Below are 19,257 nucleotides of genomic sequence, written 5' to 3'. Positions count from 1 at the left end.
TAATAAGCTTCACTGATGGCCACTGATGAGTTGCACTGCTGGGGCTGCACTGATGGGCACTGATATGATGCACTTTTAGGCAGCACTAATGGACACTGATAGGCTGTACTGATGACCACTGATTATGCTGCACTGATGGTTACTGATAAGGCTACACTGATGGGCATTGATGAGGCTGAACTTATGGGAACTGATGAGGCTGAACTTTCGGGCACTGATAGACTGTGGTTGTGCTCTGTGGTTTACAGGTGACAGGGCTGGTAATAAACAGGAAGGGGTGTGGCCTTCACAGGAAGGGATGGGTCTTATTTAAATTACAGGGTACCCAAATTTAGTCAGGCCTAGGGCAGCACAAAATTTAAATACACCACTGACACAGGCTACAGCAAAATGGCAGCCCCCGTGGCACCACGAGGCTCCCAAGGACCCAGGATGGATCCCTAGGCCTCAAGGACAGGCCCAGGCAGGATGGGGGTCCCTGATAGGTGCACCCACCAGGTACAACCCGCTCCACACAGCCAATTGTCTGGGCACCAGCCCAGCCCCCATCGCCAGCATAGCACCCTGCCCCCACCCCAGGAGGTGGACCAGACCACCCACACAGCCTCAGCATAAGTGGAGGGGGGTAGGATGGGGGACAGATGAAAGGGGGGGTGCCTGATGTGGAGGGGAACAAGGAACAAGGGGGTCCAACCATCGCAGGGAAAGGCCCACATCCACCCCAAAACCCTCCAGGGGGGGCAGCTACTCACCATACCTGGAACCAGGCGGGCACTGCTCCGGACAGAACCCCTCGCCATCCAACTCGAGCCAAGACCCGGTCGTATGTGACCTAGTGAGGCATTAAACTCGCAGGCCAGTCTCCATCCAGTGGGGCTATGTCAAGGCCAGCCTAGCACAGAGCTGAGGTCTGCACACGCTCGCTGGCCAGACTGGGGTAACCACTGGATCTAGATTACCCAGCCCGTCGCCGAGTCTGGCAGTTGATTGTAGATCTCACAGGAAAACAACAGGAGAAAAAATTTCTATCTAAATGGAAAAAAATTTGCCAGGAACAGAGATCCCAGCAAGGAACTAGGTCCTTACTCCTGACCAGGCAGAAAAAAAGTACTTATAGCAGAGAGAGAGAGAGCATACTCCCTGGAACTGCCAATAGGCATAGCCAAACTTTTTTTCTGCCTAGTGTCCTACTCCTGTTGGGGGTAGTAGAACCCAATGGTTATGACGCTCAGGAGCTGCGTCCGTGAATGAACGAAAGAAAAAAATACTTTCTAAATTGCAATAACATGGTAAAGCTTCTAAAAGAGTTAAAGATTGGTATGACCTATTTAACTGTCATTGGTACATCAGGTTATGCTGCCAAGCTACAATAAATATATCTTCTTAATTATGACCATTATTTTTAATCTTTATCTAAATTAGTGGTGGTAAATTTTCTTAGTATGGAGGTTCTCAAAGTGGCTCTCAACATCACTAAAGGGTCACATATAAAATTCAGTGAATAATCAGTGTGAAAGACAACAAACACACAACCGGATATAGTCAAAGACTATGGACATGATACAAGAGATTGTCAGAGACTGTGCACATAATACAGAAGATGGCAAGTGACTGTGGGCAGGATGCAAGAGATGGTCAGAGATTGTGGTCACAAGACAAGAGATGGTCAGAGACTTTGGGCATAGTACAGGATATGGTTAGAGACTACACACATGATAAAAAAGGGTGGTCAGAGACTGCAGGCATGCTGCAAGAGACGATCAGAGACTGTAAATAGGCTAGGTGTTGGAGATTGGGGACATGCTTTAGTCATAGACTGGAGACATATTACATGAGACTGCTAGAAATCACTGCTATTACAGGGCCATTTATAGGCAGGCAAAGGTATACTGTTAGGCACCGGCCTTTATATATATTTTTTCCCTTGCTTTTGTTTTTAACTTGTAGCAGCTTAATCACGGCATGCAAGCTCGGGATGCCTAAGACACACTTTTCTGCAGACTCCATTAAAACTAAACAAGAACATAAAATGCTGCCTTGAGTGAAGTCTTTAATCCAGACTTGTACTGTAGAGTATTCTTATTTTCTGTGGAGGATAGTTCATCTGGGTGGAACACAATTCTGCAGGATGTCTTTCTGTGATGAACAATGCCGAGCTCAGAGCAGCTGCAATGGTGTTGAAACATGAATACAAATGAACACAATTTGTTCCACTCCTTTCCCTAAAACATTCCTCAAGATGAGGCACTCTCCAGTCAGGGATGTGCTGCCTGGGCATTGTACAAGCCACACCAATGAAAGCTCAGCAGAACATGTGACTCACGGATCAGAACGCCTTGTCCTCAGACACAGTTGTGAAACTGGATTGCAGGAGGTTATAAAGATCCCTGATGTGAATTTATGCAGATTGATGCACCTTAAAGCAAGTCCAGTGTGTCTGTTCACACTGTGCAGAGCTGTTTAATCAGGCATATAGAAAAGCCTTTGTAATGTCAATTATATTTTCTAACTGTGCCAAAGATTTACTTTCCAGTGCCAAATTTTACCATGGCATCCTTGTGATGTAACTTGGCAGGTCACATATGTTGGAAACAGTCATCTAAGTCATCGGTGGCTTTACTACTCGGGAATTGGCATTCAGAGCATGGCTGCGGTCACTGAAGAATTTTCAGGAAAAGAATGTAGCCTCAGAACCACCAACAGGAGATGGGTGGGCGTGCACTGTATTACGATTTTACACTTTTACTAGGATTTTACCATGCTGGTAAATTACGCAGCTCAGACTCCATGTCCACAGGCACATATGGGGCTGATTTACTAAAGGCATATAGGCGTTCAATAGAGAATTACCCTGAGCTTAGTGAATGAGGTGAAGCTCTGTTGATTTCCATCGCCAAATTAGCAAATGAAAATGCAATTTCTTTTTTTATTTTCTTTGCACATGATTGGGTAATTCTGAGCAAAGTGAATTTTTACCACATTCACTAAACTAGGGGGAGAATTCAGTTGTCATTTCTGTTAGTAAACCAAAACCTATACCTTCCTGGCTAGAGCTATCTGGGTTTAAATTATTATTTTTTTTTACCTAGATGACTACAGAGTGCTTATGCACAGTGTTCTTGACAGGTCTGTTCTTGACAACGAGGGGCAGATTTATATGACTAAGGCTGGCCATAGTAATCCATGTATGGCCAGCTTAAGTCACTGATCCAGAACATGTATAGAGCCAAGGAAACACTTTTTAATACTCGTTTACAACAAGCTTGATCTGGGTCTGTGGTTCAAAAGTATTGAAGCCAAACATTGCACAGCAACTACAATTTTCAGAAGCAGCTCAGCAATGGCAGCCTTTGTACTTCTGCCATGATAGGTGTACTTTACAGGTTTTGCCTTTGCTATGAATAAATGATCATTCTTATTGTTGTAACACAAGACCACCAACATCTACATAATCTTTATAGCCTGTTATTTGACCTCAGACTATCTGAAGACTTCTGGATAAGGCAGTTAAGATACGAATTTGAAGAAATGTTATGTTATCTACTGCTGTTGCCATGACTGCAGGAAAGAGACATTTGGCAGTTATAAAAAATCATGATGGCTTACATGAATGGAAAGTCCATTTTTAATAAAAGAATAAATGATTGTTTATGTAGGGATCCCGTGTATATATAACTTTATATACAGTATATATTTTAGTAAAACTGGAGTTTTTAAATTTATCACTGTGATTCTTCATGATCTTTACCAATAAACATGCTATTGTTTGGTTGGCTTCTCTAGCTGTTAAAAGAGAAGTCCTACAGTTAGACTACAGCCTTCTGGTGTCTGTGTATTTTACCAAACAACTGACAATTGGGAAATATACAAAGCCAAGGATGGAACAGAAGAAAAGTAAAAATTGGTTCTCTGGTCTTTACATTTGCTGCAGTCATTCCAGAGGGGCCCACTCTCCCAAAGGAGTTATAATTTTATATACCAAGAGAAACCAACAGTAAGAGTGGGGATAGTCTACTTTAGTAAGAGGCTTAAAAAAATTAAAGTGGTTGTAAACCCCCCTCTGTAAGTTGTACCTATAGGTAAGCCTATAATAAGGCTTACCTTTAAGTACTGTAAATAACTCCTAAACATGCACTGTTTAGGAGATATTTACTGTATAGAGTGCAGATGACGTCATTGGCGCATGCGCGTTGAAGGAACGGCCACCCATGCCGTTTCTTCAGAGCCCTGTGCCGTGACCGGCGGCTCCTGTGCGCATGCGCTGGAGTGGCGTCACACAGCTCCGGCTAGTAGCATAGCCAGAGTCCGCAGACCCGGAAAGGAAGATGGGTGAAGATGGATGCGGTCTCCAGTGGAGACGACGAGCACTTTGTTTGGCGGTAAGTGTCACATAAAGTGCTAATACGCAATGCATACTAGCTCATTATGCCTTTACTTTTCAGAAGAACAAAAAACAAACAAAAAAAAACCACTGGCTTTACTTCCTCTTTAAGAACAGAATAGAGTAGTGAGGGAAGAGTCAGAGCAGGACATAAAAGAAGCCTACAGGTGCTCTACAACCCACACTCCTACTGGAATATTGTCTTTGGGTGGATTAAGCCTTTAACCCAAGCAAACCCAGGCACTGGCATTATGATTCATAAAACATCCTTAAAAACACATTTTTTTATTTCAACACATGAATATTTACTCACATAAATAAAGGTTTTATTAACAAAAAGGCACACAAACTGTTAACAAAGAAAAACTATTTACAATATGCACATAAATTATGAACAAGTGCACTGTTGGTCTTTATCAAAGAGCTTGGAAGTTTCTGGTTTTCCTCCGAGTCCTTTCTTGTTTCTGAACAAATGTCTCGTAGAGCTCAGATCAGCAGCATTTTCAGTTTAAATGGAAACAGTGTTACTAACTTCTTCATACTGGATAATAAAATATGGGTAGCTCTGGTCATCGTTAAATATAACAAAAATCTGAGGCTCAAAGAAATTGTCCACACAAGAGTCATACAGGTCACTGGTAATGTCCCCAGGGTTTAGTGGCGGAGGCCTCCTCATGGTGTGATTCCCCACCACGTATCTTCCCGTTAATACTTTTGCTAGGAACATGTAGTGAACTCCTTTTGGTGACCGCTTGGAGAAATTGTGGGAATAACTTGCCTTCCTGGCAAAGTAACTGCCCTGTCCAAACATGGTGGCATGTTTCCCACAAACTCGGGGGTCAAAGTTATGTTTGCAGATTCCATCAACAACATCCTGGGAAGTTCCATGAAACAGATGTCTCTCGTTCATAATCTTGTCCAGTCCTGTCATTTTCCTGGTCATGAATTCTTTCTTCCTAAAATGGGAGGAAAAACTGCAAAAGGTAAATAGAGAGCAAGGAACAGCAGCTAAACAATTCTTTACACAATAATACTGTCATGGATGTGAAACTGGAATGAAACTATGTGCCTTCATTAGAGTTAATGACACCTCAGAAAATAACTAAATACTTGGACATGATTTAATGGACACGATGTTGCCTTGAGAAAACTGGGCAGCACACTGTGTACTAGGAGGGATGGCACTGGGCACAATCTATAACTAAGTAATAAGCACTAGATATAAGGTGAATCATTGCTATTGGGACAGAAAGTGGAAATTCAAAACTTTTACAGTTGTCACTGGAATAGGAATAGAAAAGAAAACATTTCAGTGGTGACACGTGCCCCATGTGCCAACAGCCAAATGTGGGATGGTAACAGTGGGGACAATTTACAAAAACTGGAGAGTGTAAATCTCCAGGCAAATAAACACACATATGAAATACATAGGGTGTAAGCTCCGATACTATCCCAGACAGATCTTTCACAGCATTGGGAGAAAAAAAACACAACAAACAAATGGCTCAGCAGGAGAGTGCCAAAAAGAAATCAGTGGGTGGGTTATTTCTACAAGAGAACCTGTCATTTTGCCATGAGTGGGAAATTCTGACAGGCTTTCTGAAGAATAAAATAAATGTTCGCACGGCCAAGAATTGTTATAGGTTACTGTACATTTTGGTCCTGTGACTTCACTGTTCTTTTTTTAAATGTAGCATTCTCTCAGGTCTGCTATAAAAAGAATACCTTTTATATTTCTCCCACAGGAAGAGGTTTTGAACTCGCATTATCTTCAAAATGCGGAACTTGGTCTCGGGCACTGTTTTGTGGAAGAGGGTGTAAACTGTTCGGTAACTCTTGTCTTCCTTTGGCATAGGCACTTGGATAAACTCTTGAGATGAGTCCATTGGGATCCAGGTTTCAGGATAGAAGTTTGGGGTTGTTACTGCGACAGGCGATAAAACCTGCAGAGATTCAGCCATCGGGGAAATTGCTGGCGACACCCCGCTTAGTGTCCTAGGAAGAGACAAATGTACAATTTAGCTTTGTGTCCGGATTCTAGACTATCAGCAAATAGATAATGGCAAAAAAAAATGTTTTTTTTTTGCAGCAATAAAGCATAACATACAAAATTGTGGCAGCTGTACTGCCTAGTTAACATTGTAGTGAGACATACTGGATTCATGAAATTTGTAGCCAACACTTGTTTATATTGGATACAAAGGGAAAGGTTTAGAACCTTGGTCAGGTATTTACTGCAATGTGAGTCCTCCAAACTTTTGCTGTCTGTGTCATCACTGAACTTTCCTCACTTCTTGTCGTGTCACCCGGACAGAAAATGGGGAAATATTTAAAACGAACACTGCAAAAAATGTTATTAAGCGCATAAACTCATCCCCATTCATTTTCAAACCCAAAGCTGGAGTTTAATACACTTATATTTTGCTTTTTTTGGATCTTCTTCCTTTAGCAACCTTTCTGTTTTAATTACACATCTTCTTTTAGACCCAGTTATGTCATCAATTGTTCTGATCTCTGGGCCTCTCTATGCAATGCAGGCAGATCACAGCTTGTGGGAAGGACAGGCAGGGTGCTGTACAGAGCTTCCTGAAAATATCATAGCACCCTACCTCAGTTATCCTCACAATAGCCCTCAACTCTGATGCAAGCAGTGGGCCTGCACCGACAGGTGAATGTCAATCTGAAGGAGTGGGCATTTCTAGGCAAGCTATATTTGCTTGCAGGCTGCCACTGGCAACACCTATACGTGATGCTAAGCCTCCATAATTGAATGAACTAAAATCCAATAAATGAAAGGGCCAGGACCAGTCATGCTGGGGAGAAAAGAGTTGGATGATGCTAGATATCATCTAGCTGGGACGGGCATTATTTGACGTGCTGTAGAGCTGCATCATTAATCGTTTAAAAATTGCAATCTCTACTCACCCCCCCTCATGATCTTAAAATGGCATTTCCTCAATTCATACAGAGCTGTTATCTGCTCACTAACAGCTGTCGAAAAAAAAAAAAAAAAAAGAGCCTCCCGTAATTGTCTATCAACATTGCTAAGGCTGCGGGATAACTATAAACACAACGCTTTGTAGTGTATCATTTTGTTCTTTTAGATCAAAGGAATAAACTTACATCTAGGAGGGCAGTTTACCTCTTAAAGACTAAGGCTCGGTTCACACTACGTCGCTCCGACTTAGGGGGCGCACTGTAAAATCGCGTGCAGCACGACTTCGGCGCGACTTGCACGGACTTCATAAAATGAATGTCTATGCAAGTCATCTCCAGGTCGCCCCGAAGTAGTACAGGACCCTTTTTCTAAGTTGAGGCGACGTGTCGCTCCTATTAGAAGGGCTCCTGTACTACACAGTGGGAGCGGGAGGACCGCGACTTGTCAGGCTGACAAGTCGCGGTCCAAGTCGGACTAGTGTGAATGCGGTCTTAACCTTTTTCTGACACTAGTTGCTTACAAGTTAAAATCAGTATTATATATATATATATATATATATATATATATATTTATATTTTAGCAGAGACCCTATAGAATAAAATGGCGATCGTTGCAATATTTCTTGTCACACTGTATTTGCGCAGCGGTCGTACAAACGCAATATTTTGGGAAAAAATACACTTTAATAATTTTAAAAAATAAACAGTAAAGTTAGCCCAATTTTTTTGTATATTGTGAAAGATGATGTTACGCCAAGAACCGTGATCTTTATTCTGAAGGCCCGTACACACGTACCGATCGTCGGCATACAAACGTCGGTGGACGAAGGATCTGCCGATTGTACGCGTGTTAGTATGGTGCCTCCGACAGATGTCTGCGCACAATCCGCGGACAAAAGTCTTTCTTGCAAACATGAAAATATTTGTATGCCGACACCAGAACGGACGATTGTTCGCCTGTCAGTACACAATTCGGCCGACAGACCGCAGATTTGCAAGACTGGGCATGCTCAGAAAATAGAAAACACAGGGAAAGTTAACCATTACATGACATCACTTCTGCAGTCGGCGGACAAAATTCTTGTGCTGTCCTTGTGCTGTCTTTGCACTTTTCAGCAGACACCGACATCCCGGGGAGAAAAGAGGAACATTTGTAAGCCGACCATCGGTACGTGTGTACGGGGCTTTACTGTCCAGATTTTAGAGTCCTAATCACTGCATTACAGATCAAAGTTTTATCTAGCTTTGTCCAAAAATTACAAAGCAGTTTCTAGCTTTATACAACATAAAATGAACATCATAAGAGCAGTTATTCTTGTAAATGTGGCCATTAAAAATGAACAAATGAACCGATTCTCAGTATGAGGCTAGGGGCATTAAATTGTGGCCCTATATCAAACAAACAATGATATCAGACAGAAATGAAAAACTATCAGTGGTGATAAAAGCAATGGCATTGCAGATTATTCTGTATAAAAGGAAACATTTAGTAGGGAATGGATTCCAAGCTGAGCCAGCATTTTATAGCATAATTGCAAAAGGGCTACAACTCTAACAGTCTACTGGGCATTGAGATTTATGCAGCGTTCTAGCGCCATAAAGCCAAACTATGAAGTATTGTATCAATGCAAACTACTTCTCAGCATGCATTTTAATGCAGTCCATTCATTACATTTACATGCTGAAAGGGCCTTTATTCATACCATGCTCAGGCAATGTAGCCGCTCCGACGGCAAGACCAATTATGTGTACCTTACGGTTACGTTTAAGGCTTCAGCAAGCATTGTAAAGACAAGTTAAAGTACTGCATTATTGGTACTAAGGTTTGAATGGGGAGCCAGGTTTGTAGACATGAATTCCTAATATAAAATCTCTGTAGTGTTTGGATGTATGCAGTACATTGTGTTACGTTCACATGATGGTCAGGCTATCTACTGAATGTTTCACAGCACAACAACCAAAATCAGAGGACTTCCCTGTAAAGAAAAGCCACCTGTTTGGCTTGAAATGGTCTATCTGATTCCACACTGAGGTCAGACAGGCACTGTGGCTCTCTGGCATTTACGGCCCATGACCGAACAAGTGTGTGTGTCAGCGGCAAAAGAAAGAAAGAGCTTGAGGAATTTGGGCTGTTAGCTAATGTTTGACTATCTTTCTATATACAAGGGTGGGTGAAGTGCTGGAGAACCTAAGAGACAGCTAGTGAAATTTAGGAGACACTAAGAGCTTTTGAACTAGGCATTATAACAAGCCATTCATCTCATTGAGAAAAGTAGGCATATTCTTTTCAATGGGATGTCAACTGTGTTATGCCACAAAAGGCCAAGAGGTCCTGAATAAAAAAACCTTGCAGCTGCTTAGCAGGGAAGTCACAAAAACCTGACTGGTGGGGGCACTATGAGTGGTACTACTTGAGCAGGGGTCTCCAAACTTTTAAAACAAAGGGCCAGTTTCCTTCCCTTTAAACTTTAGGCGGCTGGACAGTAGGCAGTGGGAGTTAAAAATGCCCTGGCATTGGTGGGAGTAAACAATGCTATAGGCTTGGTGGTCACTGGGAGTGAAAAAAAAAAAATAATCATTGGTGTCGGTGGGAGGAATAGTGTCCCATCATGGGTGTCAGTAGGAGGAATAGTGCCCCATAGTTATTGTCTATTGTAGACTTAGTTCCCTATCTTTAGTGTCAGTGGGAGGAATAGCATCCCACTGTTGGTGTCAGTGGGAGGAATAAAAGGCAAGCAAAGGGCCACACCCAGCCTGCAGGCCACAGTTTGCAGATCCCTGTACTATGGTCACAAAATACCAATCATTCAGGCACAGCCTGGCTATTACCTAAGGCTCTTTTTATATTGTTAATTCTGTAGTGTGTGACAACTCTCTAAATTAATAAAAAAAAGCAAAACCAAAGGAATCCCTATATGTATGATCATACAAATTAAAGAAAATATGAGTGAAGGTCTGTTATTTATATCTACTGTGCAAGCTGTACCTTCTAAACATTGGAGCTGGGATACTGGGAACCCTGGGATACTGCCCAGTTTGGAATCTTAGCTCCCTCCCCCCATAAACAATAAAAACGCTATAAAATATTAACAATTAATGCGCCACTTCTTATTTAATTCACAATTTTCTTCCCTGTGACGTCTTCAGCACTGCCAGAAGAATGTACTGTACCTGGGTGCAGAGGGGTGGAACTATGCATGTGCCACACAACATATTTGATTGGGGAAACGGGAACTACTATTTTCCTGACTAATGGGAACATTCTCATGTGGTGAGAGGGTATGCAGGTGGCGCTATGAGGCACAGTACTGTATTTTTTTATTGGCAGCTATGTGCATAACTGCCAACAAATGACTGTGGGAAGGTAACAACTGGAAACAAGGGAAAATAACTCACTGCTAAAGGTGGTGTTAAAGCCTGATGACACCCTCCGATGCACGCCCCGGCTCACCTCCGTGAATATACGAATGAAAAAGAAAGAATTGGCGGCACTCCAGATGAAGTCAAAATCCAGATTTATTAGCTGGACATCCCAACGTTTCACACACTACACTGTGTGCTTAATCATTACCAAGGTAGCAACTGGGGCTATGGAGACCATACCAGCCTACAAATGGAAGCGTAACATCACTCTGTCACTGCTCTTTTTTCTAAACTAGTGGTCTCCAAACTGAGGCTTGGGGGCCAGATATGGCCCTTCACCTGCTTTTATCCGGCCCTTGGGGCACTATTTCCTTTATTAACACCAATGAAGGGGCGCAATTCCAACCAATGACACCAACCATGGGGCACAGTTCCTCCCAATGGCATCAACGATGGAGCACAATTCCTCCCAGTGAAAATAACAATGGGGCACAATTCCTCCCTATGACACCAATGATGGGGCACATTTCCTACCAATGACACAACAATGGGGCACAATTCCTCCCAATGACACCAACGATGGGGCACATTTCCTACCAATGACACAACAATGGGGCACAATTCCTACCAATGACATAGCAATGGGGCACAGTTTCTCTCACTGACACCAACAATAGGTCCTAATGACACCAATGATGGGCACAATTCCTACCAATGACACCAACACTGGGGCACAAATCATTCCAATGACACAAACAACATGCCGCAGTTCCTCTCTCGGACACCAACAAATGGGACATTGTTTACTCCAACTGATGCTTGGGCATTTTCTACTCCTGATTGCCACAGCCCCGCCCCCTTAAAGTCTGAAGGACAACAAATTGGAGACCCCAGTTCTAAACTATATAGAGGAAAGAGAAAGCTGACTGGGAGCCATTTCTTCATAGGCAGAAAACAGCAGCGCCTGGTCATACAACCCAAAAGAGCCACCAAACAGGATTTATAAAGGACACGACTGGGGGACAAGAAATAGTGTAAACAAGGACTTTACAAACGAAAAATGGAGATCATTTTTACACAAGGTAAGCAAGTACCTTGCTAATAGGATTGTGTTGCTCCTGGCTGGAGTTCAGCTTTAAAGCAATGAGGATTAGTTTTCATCTGCTTGTGCCAGGCAAAACAGTTGTCAGAACAAACAAGATACAACGTGACACTGAGTACCATAAACAGAAGTAAAACATATAGCTGTGTACCTGGGAGGTTTCCACCTGTCCTTGTATAACTATGTCACACCTTTAAAAAACTGGAACAACAACTTAGAACCCAATGTACAACAATGTGCTAGCACTACAAAAATATTTGGGGAAGCACTTTTTGTGCCGGTAATACTTTGTGCTAAGTTCTGTTCACCTCTTGGGGCAGATTCTTCGTTCTCAGAGCAGAGCAGAGGGCAAAGCTCAAAGCAAATAAATCACTGGCACAGGGAAGGCATATGGCTGTACAATTTCATCACCATGTTTGTAGAGGCTTGAGGCTCAGAGCTCTTTCCTCTGTCCTTTTTTTTGTTCTCCAAAATCATACCAAAAAAATGAAAGGCATCTGCGGACACAAAGAACTGCAGATCACATCAAGAAAGACAGATACCACATAAATACTGATCAAAACGTTCCATGTATCAGTACACTATTCCTAAGAAATTAGGTGATTCGTCAACAGTCACCCATCAGGATCACACTCTAATTATTGCATATCGATGAGAACACTCATAGTTAGCTCATTCCTTCTCTAATTTCCAGATACTTCCAGAAAGTTCTGTTCTGCATAGAGGCAAATGACACCCAATAATGTTCTATTCTATCCCTTTCTCCAGTTTTTGTGCAGAAAGAGGAAGTGAAAGAAATAAAAGACAAGTCGAGTGCACAAGTGTGTACAGAATGAAAGAAGAAACAAGCTATTTCTATTATATTTTTAAGTCTTGGTGTATTATTCAGGTAGGCTATAAATATAAAACTATGCCAAAAATGAAAAAAAAAAAAAAAAAAAAAAATATATATATATATATATATATATATATATATATATATATATATATATATGTGCAAAATGTGCATAACAAAACCTGGTGATCCTGTCAGTCCTAGAGCCTTCCTCCAGGACGGTGACAATTCCCTGCAGTGTGGTCACCAGCAGCTGCTGTCAAGGCTAGGATGCCATGCTGACGACCCTACATTCACCGCCAACCAGAACTGGCTATGTAATCTAACCGCTTGTCCTGCTACTGAATGCAGGGCACCATCTTGGATCCCTTTTCTGGCAGACTGAAGACCACAGGGACAAAGATTTTTGCCACCTAGGTAAGTGAAAGCTAGTAAAAAAAAAAACAGCTTTACTTTTCCACGGAGAGGGAGAGTGGATTATGTTACACAATGTTTAGGGCAGACAATTAACTTTTACGTTTCAAGGAGCCCTAAAATTCTTGTAATGAACTGCAAACTCTGACTAAGTTACACACAGAGGGTCTTGTACTTTCACAAGCGCTCCGCTTATGTTTGTAGCTGGGGTTATCAAGCCTAAACACGCCTGACTATGGACTATACCTCCAAGTACTAAAAATAGCAGACAAAACATTACGCATTTTATGTCTTTTATTCACCTCCTACGTGCAGCATGCTTCAAAGTTTATGGCGTACGTGTGCATTCTGTGATAACATGCTTAGCTGCTTTCAGGGCCTCTTCCCCTAATGTGCAGCATGTACGCTCTTGCTAGACTCTGCATGTCAAGCCTCTGGGCAGACTAACAGCTTCCTACTTTATCCTAAGAGGACAGCGTGTTCCTAAATATTGGGCTTTGCAATCCTGCCTCCAGCTGTGCATGAGATGCCTCAAACAGCTTCAAATCAAAACAGATTAAGCTGCAGCACCTCATAAATGTGGCTTGCCCAAGCCAACACTGCTTTGGAACATGACGAATCGGCAATGTCCTGACAGAGGGCACTTTTTGTTCACAGCGCACGTTAATGGAAATATTTACCAGTGTGGTTCAGATTAGGGATTCCCGGACAGAATGGGCCCCCCTGACTATCTCAAAAACAGAAACAATGTCTCCGTCTTGTACGTTACACATGTAGACAGAGCCGATGGTGGTATGCATTACCACATGTATTTTTCTGGGAGTGAGTTTTTTTCTGGAACTGATGAGGACAATGTGACCAGCTGCGTGTTAAGCATTCAATGAATCATCTAATCACTACCAAGGTTATACTCCTAAAACTGCAGAGGGGCCTCGGATCAAATGTCTGAGGAAAGAACTCTTCTTCCTCCCCACAGCAAACAGATCCAGCTTTTCATGTCACCATAATGGACTGGGAATAGTTGCTATGGGCACTTCTTTCTTTCTGGTCATGAAACCCTCAGTGATACCATAATTTACCGTCCCAGGCACTCGTTTTTATCAAAAAAGCTTTTTCATATAAATATTTTTGTAAGTATTGGCACCGTTACGTTACATATTTACAGATAGATTGCCATCGCTGAGTGGAACATACAAGTTGTAGGGGCAAAATAGTGCACACATTAGCACACTGACAGCAAATGTCACCATCCAATAACGGAAATCGCTAGAGACTCTAGTAATTGGAATTCAACCTATGTCTGTCATAAATAGAAATCTCATACAACCCAATCTCTATAGGCAGAGGTTCAGAAAAACTGAACGCACATTACAACAGTCACAAAGATATGGAAAATGATCTACCAAAAGATCTTGCTTCCTCTCTGGGCCTCACATACAACTTATATGCATATTGTTTGGAAATGCTATGGTCCTCTGTACAACTAGAGAATATAACCAGACAGTGAGCGCACCTAATGAAAGCAAATAGCCCCTAAAGCAGTACGGAGTACAATATGGTTCGGATTTTGTCTATCTGCTGACTTGGCCGAAGTTCAAACTGTGGGTGGCCCTGTTGGCTCAAAAAAACTCAACTAAAAAATCGAAGGAGCTGGATAACAAATGGTCAGCCAAACAGTGAATGCATCCAGTCAGATGTAGTCACTGTTTAGGTATTCAAGCATCTGTGGGTGCTGCGGCTACTTAAATACCATAGCCTGCAATGGAGAGTCCCCCACCCACACTGTTTAGTGTGGACAGAAGACTCAACTGGTTTTCTTTTGTTCAGCCAGTTGAATGAGAGAAATCCAGCTGTGTATTGCTAGCTTTAATGCCAGTCAGACAAGCAGATACCACTGGCAGTGAGACATGCAGATACCACTGGCAGTGAGACAAGCAGATACCACTGGCAGTGAGACAAGCAGATACCACTGGCAGTGAGACAAGCAGATACCACTGGGTGGGAGACAAGCAGATACCACTGGCAGTGAGACAAGGAGATACCACTGGGTGGGAGACAAGCAGATACCACTGGCAGTGAGACAAGCAGATACCACTGGCAGTGAGACAAGCAGATACCACTGGCAGTGAGACAAGCAGATGTCACTGGGTGGGAGACAAGCAGATGTCACTGGGTGGGAGACAAGCAGATGTCACTGGGTGGGAGACAAGCATATACTGCCATTGAGACATGCAGAGAGTGCTGACAGTGAGAAAGACAAATGTCTTCTACTTTTTGTATACAGAAAGAAAGCATATGTCGCCAGAATTCTCTTAAAGTGATCAAAAGTATGCACCTAAACTTGATGTAATGTGTTAGCTTTATTAAAACTGTGAACTTTTAAATGGATCTATGGTGTGCTGGCGGCATATGCTTCCTTGTACATTAATCACCAGTTTACTGTAGCACCCTTATATTCTAGACTCTACACAGGAAGGAGTGTGATGAGCATACTTCTATGACGACAATATACAGAACACATTTATAGAATGTGGCCACTTACTGTAAATGTGGCAGTAACATCACAGAGGATCTAAAGAGGGGGCGTCTTTTGATTTCTTTCCTAAAGCAGGCATTCTGCTGGAAGCCATCTTTGATGTTCAGTATATACTGGTTGTGCCACGTAACAAAGCGGACCTCTTTCAGCCCACGGCAGTTGGCTTCCTCTATCAGCTTCACCACAGGCTGTTTGACAAAACAAATACAGTTACCAGTTGGCTAATTTGTTACAATAAATAATTTACAGTTTCATTAAATAAAATGTTTCAATAAAGGCTTTCATGGGTTTATACACTGTTTCTTTCCTCTAGATATCAGTTGTTACAGTCCATTCATGCCTTAAGACCACAAATAACAGGGCACTCCTGTACAAATAGAAAAAGTAGGCCAGGGAAGGATGCAGGTCTGGGATACTGAAACTTTACGCTGGCTTTAGCAGAGCAGAAAATGGTATTTGTTCTACAGCACGTTTGCTAGCCTGATTGGAAGGGTAATGAAGTCCAGTTTATTAAAGGTTAAGTTCACCTTTAAAAAAACAAAAATGCATATCTTTTTGCAGGTAAAAAAAATTGCATTTATTTATGCCTTTTGCAGGAGCCTGTTAAGCATCAGTAGATTGTGGGTGCAATGCAAGGCTCCTTCAGACTGTCAGTGTATCTGTCTGCTCATACCTCATATGATAAGGCAGTTACTCAATGACAGGAAGATTGAATGAACTTCAAGAGTGGTCATCAGCAACATGGTGGATCATTGAGAACTAAAGGCCATCAGCCGCAATGGCAGGCAATGGTAGTTGCAGTTCTCCCATTCCCATAACTCTCTTTTTAAATTGTGACAGCGGCTGTGGGGAGAAGATCCCTTGCCCACAGTCACAACAGGATTTCAAGGGGGCGCAGGGGCTGCTCAGTTAGCAACATGTTACATGTTACACCCTAAATATGGGTGTAATGTGTAACATGTTAACCACTTAAGCCCCGGAGGATTTGGCTGCTGAAAGACCAGGGGGTATTTTGCAATTCGGCACTGCGTGACTTTAACAGACAATTGCTCTGGCGGCGCGCGCTCGCTCCCCAGAGCCTCACAGGCTAGTGACGTATATATACGTCACTCTGCCTGTGAGGGGCTGACCGCCGCAGTATATGTACTTGCGGCGGTCGGCAAGTGGTTAATAAAGGTAAATGTATCCTATAATTCATGCACACCTAAATAGATGAATGCCTAAAATTCTGAAGAAATTAAGCTACAGGTTGCTGAGCTTGGGCGTCTGATGACATTCTAATAAAAATGTGAATATTATGAACCAGAAAGTAAGGAGCCAACTTACCTCTGAGTACTCCCTCCACCCAAAGTGATCTCTGCAAAAGTATTTCCACACCGTGTGGTAATTGGAGCTAAGACCGGAGGTAGAAGGGGTAGACAGGCGTCGGATTTGGTCAAATTCAAATTCAGAAGATTCATAAATAGTCATACAGTCCAAATTCACTAAGAAATCATGTCCCCTAGGAAAAAAATAAAACACATAAGAGTTGCCATTAATGTACTTTCCTCCGATGGTTTCATAAAGGCATACAAAGATACATCTAAATAAAACAATGCAGAAGTTTTCTTTTTTCGGCTACAAATTAAATTGGAATAATACAGCTTTTTTTAAAAAACGTTGCTTCTGATTTGTTGCAACCAAAGTGAACCACAAGTATACATTTTGACTAATTAAACCTGGCAAATTTTAAAGAGCAACGAACCCATCCTTTTGGTGCCCATTCACACCACAAAAATGTCCACCAGATCCATTCCGGATGCGCTCCTGCATGTGTGTTTTTAACGCGTTTTTGATGTTTCCGGTCTCACTCCAGTGCGTTTTTGATGCATTTTGTAATGCGTTTTACTGCATTTCACTACAGTTCTGTGCATGAAAAAAGCAGCATGTTGTACTTTTTTTTCCTGGAACTGAAATGCACTGGAATGCACTACACTTGAGTGAACTATGCCACTGGAACTCATATAACCTACTTTCCATGTGATTTTGATGCAGAAAAAAAGCACTGCACTGCATGTAGTGTAAACAGGCCCTTACTGATAAAATTTAGGTGGCAGCTAAATTCTCCTGGGGATGTCAGCAGGACATATTGTCACTTTCCTGATTGGGTGTAGGTGACAACGCACCTAAACAGAACACACCAGCGTTTGCACGCTATACCTAGCATAGTGCATTCCAGCTAGTGCGCAGAAGCCCTTCACCTGGCATGATTATCAAAATGTTCAGCGTTTCTTCTAGACAACAAAAAGCACTAGACAGTAAAATGGGTCAAGTCTCCAAGGCAAGCCATCATAGGGTTGATTTACTAAAGGCAAATAGGCTGTGCACTCTGCAAGTGTTTTTTCTTAGTAAATGCCAATGTGGTAAAGCTTCACCCAATCAGGTGCAAGGAAAAGAAAAAAAAAAACATTTTTTCTTGCACATGATTGGATGATGGAAATCAGCAGAGCTTTACTACATTTGCTAAGCTCTTGGTAAAATGAGTGCAACTTCACTTGCGTTGAGTGCACCGTCTATGGGGAAAATGAGCCCAACTTCACTTGCGTTGAGTGCACCGTCTATAGGGAAAATGAGTGCAACTTCACTTGCATTGAGTGCACCGTCTATAGGGAAAATGAGTGCAACTTCACTTGCATTGAGTGCACAGTCCATAGGGAAAATGAGCGCAACTTCACTTGCGTTGAGTGCACCGTCTATAGGGAAAATGAGTGCAACTTCACTTGCATTGAGTGCACAGTCCATAGGGAAAATGAGCGCAACTTCACTTGCGTTGAGTGCACAGTCCATAGGGAAAATGAGCGCAACTTCACTTGCGTTGAGTGCACAGTCCATAGGGAAAATGAGCGCAACTTCACTTGCATTGAGTGCACAGTCTATGGGGAAAATGAGCGCAATTTCACTTACGTTGAATGCACAGTCTATAGGGAAAATGAGCGCGACTTCGAATAACGACAACTGGAATTGAATTCGTAGTCAAGGTCTACAGATTACTACTTAGATCCAGTAAGCACTTGCAGAAATTGCAGCACCCAAAAATTCCATGAGTTACTCTCAACACCTTACTAATACGACCAACTATCTGACCTTCAAAACATCAACATTTGACAACTTTCACAATGTTCCATAAAACAGTATGGGGTTTCGGCCTTTCATACATGACTCGTTTCGCAAGCCTTGCTGAGAATTAAAACAAAGGAATTAATGATTTAAATGGATCATCTGTTCTACAGCTGTAAGCAGAAACGTGAACGAAAAACGAAACTGGGCAGCATTCCTGAACACAAATCTCTTTTGAGAACTGAAAGTGCCGTGCCCTAATGCTACATGTCTGACACACACGGTCCTGGTTGTTAACCCTCAGATGTGTTACCATGGCAACCCACAGCCCTAATCATATTATTATTCCCAATCAGGAAAGTGACAATATGTCCTGCTGACACCCCCAGGAGATGCACACTCATGATTACTGATACATGGAAAAGATCTCTCTGCTATAGGACGAGTCTGATTAGAAGTACCCGCAGCAATTACATTCGTGAGTCACAACCTCAGTCGTGTCAAGTGGCCCCATTTCACGACCTTCTGGCGTACACATATGGGCATTAATATTGGCACATGACAAAGAGTCTGCAGAATACAGCTACAGCACC

General features: G+C 42.4%; 1 protein-coding gene across 2 annotated transcripts in view; it reads right to left on the bottom strand.

Moving 5' to 3' along the window:
* Nucleotides 1-4,650: 4,650 nt before the first annotated feature.
* Nucleotides 4,651-19,257, bottom strand: part of TIPARP (TCDD inducible poly(ADP-ribose) polymerase) — a 56,771-nt gene continuing 42,164 nt past the window's right edge. Inside the window, exons 3-6 of one of the 2 annotated variants that reach the window (XM_082249536.1) lie at nt 16,895-17,069; nt 15,575-15,756; nt 6,107-6,376; nt 4,651-5,355 (exon numbers count right to left, since the gene is read on the bottom strand). In XM_082249536.1, coding sequence (XP_082105662.1) covers nt 4,890-5,355; nt 6,107-6,376; nt 15,575-15,756; nt 16,895-17,069 — 1,093 coding nt within the window. In that variant the 3' untranslated portion in view covers nt 4,651-4,889. The remainder of the gene's footprint in view (nt 5,356-6,106; nt 6,377-15,574; nt 15,757-16,894; nt 17,070-19,257) is intronic. The other variant, XM_082249537.1, reaches the window with a different exon arrangement.

The sequence above is a fragment of the Pelophylax lessonae genome, assembly GCF_965119305.1.
Source record: "Pelophylax lessonae genome assembly, chromosome: 3".
NCBI lineage: Eukaryota > Metazoa > Chordata > Amphibia > Anura > Ranidae > Pelophylax > Pelophylax lessonae.
Note: the sequence above shows the minus strand (reverse complement) of the source record. Positions and strands in the feature narration are given on the sequence as shown.